The 11,487-nt window shown below is 34.8% G+C and overlaps 1 protein-coding gene across 1 annotated transcript; it reads right to left on the bottom strand.

Annotated features, from left to right (window-relative positions):
- Positions 1 to 465: 465 nt before the first annotated feature.
- Positions 466 to 10,860, bottom strand: LOC111988828 (fe-S cluster assembly factor HCF101, chloroplastic). The gene is made up of 15 exons (XM_024020636.2): positions 10,677 to 10,860; positions 10,440 to 10,565; positions 8,126 to 8,268; positions 7,995 to 8,045; positions 7,507 to 7,662; positions 6,706 to 6,849; positions 6,479 to 6,621; positions 6,144 to 6,213; positions 5,829 to 5,924; positions 5,509 to 5,598; positions 5,336 to 5,389; positions 4,740 to 4,863; positions 4,089 to 4,213; positions 1,489 to 1,611; positions 466 to 823 (listed from the first exon to the last, which is right to left on the bottom strand). Exons 1-15 carry the CDS (start codon positions 10,744 to 10,746, stop codon positions 749 to 751), a joined length of 1,590 nt encoding a protein of 529 aa, XP_023876404.1. The 5' UTR covers positions 10,747 to 10,860; the 3' UTR covers positions 466 to 748.
- Between the last annotated feature and the right edge of the window lie 627 nt (positions 10,861 to 11,487).

Genomic DNA, 11,487 nt, shown 5'->3' with positions numbered 1-11,487 from the left:
CACGAGTCCAGATTGTTGATATGTTTACCAAAACTTTATATAAGGCTTATTTGGGTTTATTATGTAACAAGTTAGGATTGTATGATATATACTCTCCAGCTTGAGGGGGAGTGTTATGGGTATAAATTAGCGGTAAATTAGTAATATCATTGTACTCTATATATAAATAATATTTTGTGTTAGGGTTAAATGAACAAACCCAACACATATTTTCCCTCACAACACTAATGATAAGAAATGACTTCTTTTTATTGATTAGGAGGACCATGTGGCTGTCCCATTGTATTGAATGATTTCTCCTGCTTTTGAGATTAAACTAGACGATTTATCTGAGTTTGGGTGAATGTAAGTGGATTTTGGATCACTAAACACTATTTGCAGCATTTCTTCTAATGAAATTCAGCCATTTATAACAACATAACAGATCCAGATATAATTTTGCAAGTCATTAACAAAAGAAGAAAATATTCAAAACAGGAAGTATATTGTATTGCATGCATGTATAAAAAAATTCACTATTGGAGTTTGTCATAAATAATTGCCTAAAATTTAAAAAAAAAAAAAAAAAAAAAAAAAAAGAACATCTTGTTCAGAATTACCTACTAATATCTAGTGGCTATTAATCTTTGCATGAAGCTATTATGCCTGCAGCAGAGCTAAAAAGACTTGAAACTTGCATTATCCTCATGAAGGAGTTGATGCAGTCCATGCAATTTAGTTTGAGGTCTAGCAAATAATAGTAACAATATCATGTCTGTGCAGGAGTTGGTTGAGGCACATCGACTAACCGCTCAATCATTTGCAGCTGGTCATAGGGTGCAATCTGCACCACAAGATAGAAATCAGAAAGGGACATAGAGCACAGATCTGTAAAAACTGATATGTTGAAACCATTATCCCTTCATTAGTCAACAAATATAGACATAAATATGAATGAATTGGGAGAAACGACTGCAAATACACACATTCATCCATTCAAGTATAAATGAGAAATACTCGAATAGATGTTCAATTAAATGGTTAAAAAAATTGCATTAGACTACTCAGTCACAAGAATCAAACTCCAGATGCTAGTAATCATCATTGACAGCCATCTAACAACTTCTTCACAGTTAAAACTGCTCAGTCACTACTTAATCCCTAATATATGGATAGCCAGTGTTAATGGCTGAGCTGAATGCAAAGTGATCCAACCAAATCAGCTGGTTCAATTGCTGCAATCAGTCTCCCATTTTTATATTATTATGTCAATTGCATGAGAAAAGTTGCCAATGGTAATCGTATAGACTTAGCACAGCATCAGCAGAAATAGTTTTTTGATTTGGTCAAAGAAAGGAATTATTAGGTTTGCCGTGAAGTTGATGGCTGCCCTTGAATGATAGTAGACCCAGTCAGAAACTTCACTCTGCATAATAGTTCCACCAATGTTGACAATCCATCACATAATTTTCGATTCATCTTTATCATTAAATCAAATGCCCTTCTCACCTGGCTAAATCCATCTGGCCATGTTATTGAAACAGCATAGTTCCCCATAGGCCGAATTTCTTCAGGTTCAATATCTTCTGGAACATCTGTATATTGGAGTTTCTGCTCCCCGGTCCATTCATCCTGTTTTGAATGAAATTAGCCCCTCATTAGTCAAAGGACAAAAAAGTCAGACACGTAGAAGATTCTAAACTCATAATTACAATAACCAAAATCAACTCCAGTGGAGGATTTGTCAAGGCTCATTTTTTCTTCCTAGAAAGTAACATTTTGTTCTCTTTCAATAATTAGCATGAACATGGACTAGTATAGAATTTGAACACATTTAAAATCTATCCTAAATTAAATCTTCTTCATCTGTGACCTATAGATTTATCCATGACTATGCTAAAAATACTCAGAACAAGGTTTTGATGGTTGGATTATGACTGATGTAAAATGACAACAGCATCATCTCAAAGAGTCAATATCATATATTAGAAAATAATCTGGACATTATCTTGCAACCTCTCTTGAGGTATTCTGGAAATAGATTCTCTACTTAGTGCTTTTACTTCCAAAAGCAAGGGTGCAGGCAAAAGCTATGAGTCAGGGGCAAGTGGCAAGCAAGGATCAACCCAACCAAAAGAAATTCTGGATATTTGCTTTCCACTATCATCACAGTTTGACAAAATATGGCAAACCACCAAAAGAATAAAGATTATATGAAAATTTTTATACCAATAAGTGTTTACCAAAACAACATATGATGGCAATTAACTTTATTGTAACGACAGAAGCTCTATACCAATTATTTGGAATTTAGAATTAGCAAAATCAAACCACATAAAATTTTAAAAAGTAAAAATAGGCAAGACAACAAGATTTAATGTGGTTCAACCAATTCCATGCTCACATCATCAATAACATCAACTAAAATCTAATATAAGGGACACAGATTATAAACACTAAGGTAACTCTAACAAAATACACTCATAAACCTCACAAACACAAACCAACTCAACTTCCACTACATTCAACTTAAACTCTCAAACCCTACTCAGAAATACAAACTCTATTCTTCAAACTCAGAAACACAAGCTCTCATCTTCAAATCACAATTATAACAATCTCACAAACGCCAGATCCCATTACACATTGTGTTCTTACACTAACAAACTCTCAGCTTACATTCGGCTCTTACAAACGGCAAATCTACCAAAGTAACTCTTCAAATAAACACATTCCATATTCTTCTAAGATCCTTCTTCTAACCATACGACTCCCCCTCATGGGAAGACCAACTAGGGCTGAACTGAAGCCCCAAATTTGGCTGAAGTCACTAATTCTCAATCACCATTGTTTATATATAAGATTCCAACTACTGCTTTATTACCTATGTAAGATTGCCACACTTACATAGGAACTAATGCACCTCCTTAATTTTCTATTTTTTAATACGGATCATTGGAAATTTTTTTTAGGAAATTTATAATTATTTTTAATTTTCTATTCATGAAGTCTCGTTTTCAAGCCTGTCTAGAATACAATGAGGGTATGTTTTGCGAAATATATCTTTAATAAATATAAATCATGGAAAGATTCATGGAGAGAGAGAGAGAGAGAGAGAGAGAGAGAGAGAGAGAGAGAGGAGAGTCTTCAAACAAAATTATATTTCAAGATGTTCAAACACACACACACACAAATGGAACACCCCCCCCCCCCCCCAAAAACTCTCTCTCTCTCACACGCACACAAATGCATGAATGTGCACAGTTTTAACTATGCTGCACACTCCCTCTGATCAACCTTTATTAATGAGAAACAAAAGCCAAGATGTCCAAGTTCTTAGAGCATTCCCATTGGCTTCTTTAAAAATATATGCATTTTGCATCACCAAAACACACTTTATTTATTTTACATTATCACTTTAACAACACACCCCACATCCCATTCTTTATTTTCTAATTCATAACATTAAAATAATATTTTTTTAAAAACAAAAACAAAAGCACCAACATATGTAGCCAGGAGAAAGCAGAGGAGAGAGAAGAAAAAGTACATCAATTAAATGATCAAAAAGTAAAAATGAAGGATGATACAGTATTCTTTATGTTTAGATATTACTGTAGCAAAAATGCATTTGCTACTGAAATATGCATGTGCTGATGGAGGAGTGTCTTATAGAGTTTTGGGTGAACAATAATATGAAAAATGCATTTTTAAGAGATTTAGATAACCCAATGGGAATGCTCTTAGTGCCATGTGTTTGTTGTTGGAACAAAAGAGGTTTGAAAATATTGCATGCAGCAACTAGCTATAACAAATCCTCGGCTGAAGCACACATATTCAGCTATATAATTCATCATATGGTCTGCAAAATTTCTTATAACTGAATATTGGACAAGTCTTGAGCAGAAAGGTAACAGAAACCACCGGGTCTGGGGTTATATCATTGTCATTGTAGATAAGTGATTCAGTGTCAGTCCATATTAAAGTTCAGGTATCATCAATAAGAGAATAAGTGCCTGTATGTCTTACTTTTTATGAGATAGAAACAATTATTTCAATTAGAAACATTTAGAAAAGAAATTTAGTTTTCCAAAGAAATTCCTTCATACCACACTTTGTGCAGAGCTATCATTTCGTCTCACAGTTGCAGGATGCAGATAGAATTCTTCATCTGAATCTGGTACCTTCACCCTGATTGCCTTGAAAGATTTATCATAGGTGACAGCTGTGGACACTAGAATGAAAAAAGACAATTTCTCATTAAACTAAGGTAAAAGCTGAAGTAGGGAAATTCAAATAACTCAAGGGGCAGCACAATTGGCTAGGGACCACGCCTCATGAAGTGGAAGTCACTTGTTTGAATGTCCCCTTATCCCTCCCCTTGGTGCAAAAAAAACCCATGTAGGCAACAAGTCAAGACTGAAATAATCCCACATGAAGGAGCAAGCCCATTATTTATGTATAAATTGCAGAATTCTGAAATTAGGAATTTTTCTGAAAATCTCAATATTCCATTTTACTTGCTAAATATTAAATCTGATTCTTTTTTCTTCTCAAAGTTGATAATAACTGATAAAACTCATGAAGTCTTTCAACTATTAAAATTAAATTTTAATTTAGGCAGTTGTTTTGATTTCGAGCAGTTTCAAAGCTTGTTATAACCTTAATAATAAGCGCATAAAGAGAGGTAGCACTGTATTCTCACTGCCATATTTTGACACTTTTCCTAAGACTATAAAGCCTCAGCATAGACAGGGTACCTTGTTGCCGAATTTTGGCGCACTGTTGCACCACACAAACTCCAAGGTTCTGAAATGTATTTGCAACTTCACCTTGAGGATCGGCCACCACTTCAGGCATTCCACTATCTCCAGAAGCAGACAGCTGTCAAAATAAAGTAATGAAAATTATAATTTAACTCTGCATGCCTAGCACAAATGTTACAGTTTCCAACATTCTACTTCTCAAAACATAAAAAGGAGTTACTCCTAAAATAAATATATAAGAAACATAATTAAATTTTCTTGTTAGGTGGAAACATGAATTAATCAGGGGATTAGCATCGCAATTAATGGACAATGGTCAAATTTCTATCCATAATAAATTAGACAAAAAAAGGTGAAGTAAAATTTATGAGTGGAACTTTCAGTCAAAAAAATTATGAGAGAAACTAAAGGGAAATTAACTAACATGTATATAAAATGCAACTTATATACCATGGTTGCAGAAAAGCTACCATTGAAATTGCTGGATCAATACCATGGTCTAAAGTAGTAACAGAAATAATGTTTCAAGTATGCATCCAGAGTAAATTTTAGTCGATAAGAACTGGTAGGAAACTAAACTTAGAACATACAGTTGGTCTAATTGGAAGATCAAATAGATGAGGGATTCCAAACTGCTGGATGACCTGCAAAGATGTGTATAATGTTATAAGAAATATATATCTTGTATATAAAAGTACCAAGATTACTGAGATTTTCAATTTATATGTTTCACAAGAAAAATACTGTTCAGATGCTGTTATACCTGAGAGCCTGAACCTCTACCAAATGGATAATAGCGTTTTCCATCAGCATCAAAGTGGCACATATTCTCAACTACAGCAACACATGGCACCTATGTAAATGAATAGAAATCACAAATGTATGCTTAGCACCAAAAGAGATCAAATATGTAAGATGATAAGCAATAGAAAATGTTTTATAAACTCATGATTAAAATTGTCACTCTTCATTGAAAATTTCTAACATATTTCCTCCTTAAATTGTCAAAAAGTGTGTCTAGTTTAAATAATTCATGATTCACTTCAAAAAGGAACTTGGTAATTGGATAACAACAATGCAAACCTTAAGCTTTGAAAACATACGAACTCCTTTCGCAACATCGATAAATGCCAGCTTTTGAGGAGTGGTAACAATAACAGCAGCGGTTAAAGGGACTACCTGCATATGTCAATTGAACCCACTAAATGTAGATGGGTTAATATTATGATGCAATGTGCTGTGCAAAAAGTATCTTAATAGCTATCCACATCCACATTAATATGCCACATCAAAAGAAAAGGCAAGTAATAAAAATAAATTAACAGAAGATCAAGATAATGAGAATCCTAGGGTGCTAGTAATGTAGGCAAGGGAATAAGTGCATGAAAAAAGCAGAACCTGGCATAAAGTAAGTTGAATATCACCAGTTCCTGGGGGCATATCAATAACAAGATAATCCAGCTCTCCCCTGCATTATGAAACCAATCATGATTATAACATTGCAGGTACCCCACGCAATTCCAAGAACGTAACCATGAAAATTCATAAGATTCCTTATAAGTAAAATTTTGTAATTGAAACCCAAAGATTCAAGCACTGTAAAACAATACATTACAAGAAGATACTCCAGCAGGACAGGAACTCTCATAAAAATCCCAAATAGTACGTAAATCTTACTCCAGTTTTCATTGCTGCTATGTTTGTCCTAATTTAATATTGGAAGTACATCATACCATTCAGTTGTAGTCAGAAGTTGGTCGATGACCCCAGAAACCATTGGACCTCGCATGATCGCACGTCCTTGTCCCGCAAATCCAAAAGATACCATCTTAACTCCCAAGTATTCAGTTGGTATTATGGTTTTCTTCTCTGGGTTCTGGAGGAAGTTTCTCCAAAATCATTATTGCAGCACTTCACTAACTTTGCAAGTAAAAAATCAATAAATATTTTGAAAATTTACCATTACTAACAGTCGGTTTTCAGGGGAGACCATTGTTGGTAAACTGGGACCATAGACATCAGCATCAAAGATACCAACTCTAGCACCCATACCAGCCAAAGTATAAGCAAGGTTTACTGCTACAGTAGATTTTCCAACGCCTCCCTGCCCAGTTCGAATCAAACAGAAATGATGGTATGAAATAATTTTTTTTTTTTTTTTTAAACATCTGTACATTTAATGTTTATTTGTTAGAGAAAAAGAATAGTCAATAACACCTTTAGTTGGGATCTGAAAAGCAGGTTAAATACAAAGTAAGTTGGCAGTGTGCCCTTGCAGGCTACACTTTCTTGATGATATATATATATATATATATATAGGATTGGGTTCAAGTTACACCTTATGTAACTCTAAGCAATATAACTCAAGTTACGGTAGATTTGTCAAAATTTGCATCCTATTAAAAAATATTGAGTGGTGTAACTTGAACCCAACCCATATATATATATATATATATCTCCAAATTTTTAAGGTATTTGTCTTGTCACTCTCAGATTAATCAAGAAGATTTTCATTCAAAAAGATGATTTCCCTATAAAATAGCATATAAACAAAGAGGGAGATCAATTCGTCGAAATAAATATAGTATTGTGAAAAGTGTTCCTCACACACAAACAATTGAAACTTGAACAGTAACCTGACAGACTGGACCATAAAGTGCCTAATATGTTAGTATAATGATAGCAATAATAACATTAAACCAATAAATCAACATGGGGGGAAAAGAAAAAGAAAAAAAATATAAGGTCAATGAAAGTTTACCTTGCAACTTGAAACTGCCACAATATTTGAAATTTTCTGTAAACCCACTGGAAGTTGCCCAGCAAAAATGGGTCGTGCTGGCTGTGCTGACATTGTCACATTCACACTCTTAACCCAAGGAAGCATCGCTACAACCTCATTTGCCTTATGCTCAAACTGCCATCCAGTTAAATCATGTTAAACTTCCTATATGAATATTGGACTAAAGCAATCTACATTTCCAACCAAGGCCAAACAAAAGCATAATGAAGTTGAAAAAGTTGCACATGGGTCTTTAAAGATATTCAGTGAAAGCAAGAGTGTGCATCAATTTTTAGGACAACAATTCACACAGAGGACAAGAAAGAAAGAGAATGAAAAGTGGAAACCCTTTGCACGTTTTCATTACAAAGTAGTTCAAGTGAAATCCATGACAAAAAAAAAAAAATAGTCTACCCTTCAAAAAATATGTCAGTTCTTGATCAAACAACGGTGGTTGTGTCATTTACCATGTCCTTGATTGGACATGCTGGTGTAGTGAGCTCCAATCGAAATGAAACCTGAGATGTAAAGTCGAAATATTTTAGTCAGGACATTATTTTTACATGCATAGAAATTTCATATTCACATTCTAAATGACCTCCCCCAAAGCCTCATTGATGTGCAGATCTTTCACAAATCCACATGAAACAATATCTGTCCCAAAATCTGGGTCAATGATTTGGGACAAGGCTTTCAACACATCACTCTCAGCTGTTCCAATAGATATCGCAGAAGTGCCAGCTACACAAGTCCAAGAAAAATGGTAAAATTAAGGAGGATGTATAAAAATTAACTCTTCAAAATGTAATACGTGGAAGTACAGCTCCCATGAATGTTGGTAGGAAGAAAAAATTGAACTTTTTTATGCAAGCACAACAGCACCACAAAGTGACTTGGTTGTGTGTGTGTGTGCGCGCACACGCGCACGTGTACATTTGGCCCAAAATCTGGTGGCTTAAGGTCTTTAGAATGAGGTTGTACCTAAAATGTATATCAAATGTATTACAGGAAGACTGTCTATGTTTCAATCTCCCCCAACAATCTTGTAGCTAAAAGTATACTTTGGATCTATCTTACTGTGCTGGTGACATGCTTGGCGCATACTGATATTATGATATTTAGGACTTCTAAAAGGGGATCAAATAGCTTCTAACAATTAATTAGATCCTTATTCCTTACCGTTCTACCAAATTTAAGGTTTCAATTGTTTCAATAATTCAGATCATGAATCACTACATACACTGCCTTCAATCATGTGTCCATAAGTTTACTTGATTCAGTCACCAACAGAAAAATATGAGTCCATAAAGCATAGAACCCTAGATATAGGGTTTAATTTCCAATAGCTAGATGCTTTTTGGCCTCTAAATTTATTGTTGGATGGACAAATTTATTAGGATTTTTAGATGTTGGTTCCATGTTAAATTTACTTGTAATTGTTGGGTTTGACGTTGTAATGTATAAATAGTGCTAATGAAGGCTGAGGGTTGAAGCTTCAATTACTGCACAAGAAAAGACAAAGCATGGTCGTGTGAAATTGAAGCCTTAGTCATGCAATTCAAGCTCAATTGTGCGAAATCAAACAGAAACTCTCTCGGTCAACCAAAACCCAATTTTTATGGAAATTCTAAGATTTCTTCTAGAGTCTGTTTTGTGACCACCTCTAGCAGAACCCTACATACATATAAACCCTATGTTAACCCTAATCTCTAGAGAAGGAAGACGGCTACTGGAATATAAAGAAAAACCAGTTAACCCATTCTTGTCTTCCAAGCCTTTCCAATTTTGTTATCTTTTAGAGGAGATTTAGCCACCCAACACAATATCACCACCTGTGTTGTTGGAGTACTTTTGTGAATCACATAGAAGACGAAAATCTTCAAGTCACCTTGAAGTAATCAAGAGATTGGTTTCATGGTCAACGATTGACTTGCAGCATTGGATCACTGTGAAGACGAAGGCTGAATTAGCAGTTGCAGCAGGAGCAAAGCTCAGATACATTATCAAATTACTTGTACTGGAGGTCTTGAAGTTAGCTTGTATCGCAACTTTTTCAAAGTGGATTTGACAAGCTGAGCTAGATCACAAAGTATTTTCCACCGTTGGGTTTTCACTTTGTGAACAATCTCTCGTCCAAAGTGAGTGGTTGTTCTTGTGATTGTTTGCTCACTGCCTTATCCATATCACAACTGTAATTGGCTCATTAACTACTTGGATTATTAATTGTAAAATTAATAAAATTGGTAGTAAGTCCCTCTAGGGGTCTAAACACGTAATTTTTATAATTTAGTTACACATGAAGATGCAAGATAAAGTCTCACAAAGAAATGCAGTGTGGATGACTTAGCTATCTACACAACTCCATGATGGATTATTTAACTTCATAGAGACCATATGTCCATATGGAGGCCAGTACTAAAATTCTTAAATAAGGTGCTACACTTTTGAATGTTGATAGTGTTATTAATTTTCCATATAAGTATATAATATCTATTACAGAAACGTGTGTGAGTGTGCACACGCGTGCATGTTGCATATTATTAAGGAGAAAAAGGAAAGCTATACATAAAATTTGTCTAAATATCTCACGAATTTTCATTAGAAAAATGAATAATGATTTCAGACAAGCGTTGTAGTTTTCACCACATAAAACTTAAAGCCTTTGATGCGAGAAAGGACACCCAAATTTCTCTATCTGAAACTTGTGCATTTCATTTCAAAGGATCAACTAAAATGCCCTCTAAAACATATTGGATACTTCCACAACACTAAGCCTCCAAGACTACATATTAATAAGAACCTCAAAGCTTCCAGCCTTATTTAAGCCAATTTTGCAATTTCTATTTTGTTTGTAATTGTAGCAGTGAGCTTCTGCTTCAGTGTTTTCTTTCTAAAATGTTAAAGAAGTTTACCTTCAACAGAGGCAGCTTTAGTAGAAACAGAACTCAAAATGGAGCGTTTGTCCAATACCCATATGGACCTTTCGAGTCTTCGAGGCTGAACAGAACAATTTATAGCCAACAATGGAAGACAATTCTCTGGTGAAAGACGTACCACAAGTTACAACAATAGACAAAAAAAAGTAAGCAACTTAATGCATAAACTTCATAGAGAGTAAATGAAACTTTGACCAAAGCAGTATAGCTTACTCGCTTTCGGTTGTGATTTTGAGCTTAGAAGAGAGAGATATGGTGAAGATGGAGCATGGAGGAGTTGCATTTTAGAGAGAGAGAGAGAGAGAGAGAGAGAGAGAGAGAGATGAAGTGAGTAGCCTGTGAGTATGAACCTCAAGTTCTCGTGTCGTGTCAATGTAATCGTTGGAAATTCAATCCACTTAGCCAGAACGACAACGTGTTGCTTTTTTTTTTTTTTTTTTCCTATGTCGAAGTCTGACACTTATTTTTTGCTTAGTTGGCAAGATCGTTTATGACAAAAGAGAATTTCAGTGGGAGAAAATATCTTACGAGACCGGTTTAGAAAGCGCACCCCTAAATTATTGTTCTTTGTCTAACCATTGCCTGCTTGAACCGATCAACCGGCGAATGGTGAATTGACAAATCCATCCCCCGTATCATGGGCATTTTCGAGGTCAAATGAGTAATGTTAGAATCCGCTTCTTTTTTCTTTTTCTTTTTTATTTTTCTTTTTTTCACAATTGGTTGCAAAGTCAGAAATTGTAATTAGTGTAATATTATTTTCACATAAATCTCTTACTAACTATTTTTATTATGTACTAATCACAATTTATTACCTCAAAAAGTTGTGTCAAATAGACTTATTATTTTCAAATCCCCCAACCCCTTTCCCCAGAGAGAGAGAGAGAGATAAAGAAGGGAGAAGAAAGATGAAACCAAAATATGCGATGAGTTACAGTCCCTGAAGAAAAGACTGGAAACAGGATTTTCTTTTCCCCTGATATGTGAAACCGGAGATGCAGTGCCATTTTACTCCAAAAATCAG

Source organism: Quercus suber, unplaced genomic scaffold (genome assembly GCF_002906115.3).
Source record: "Quercus suber isolate HL8 unplaced genomic scaffold, Cork oak 2.0 scaffold_247, whole genome shotgun sequence".
NCBI lineage: Eukaryota > Viridiplantae > Streptophyta > Magnoliopsida > Fagales > Fagaceae > Quercus > Quercus suber.
The sequence above is the reverse complement of the archived record's forward strand: the minus strand, read 5'-3'. Positions and strand labels throughout refer to the sequence as shown.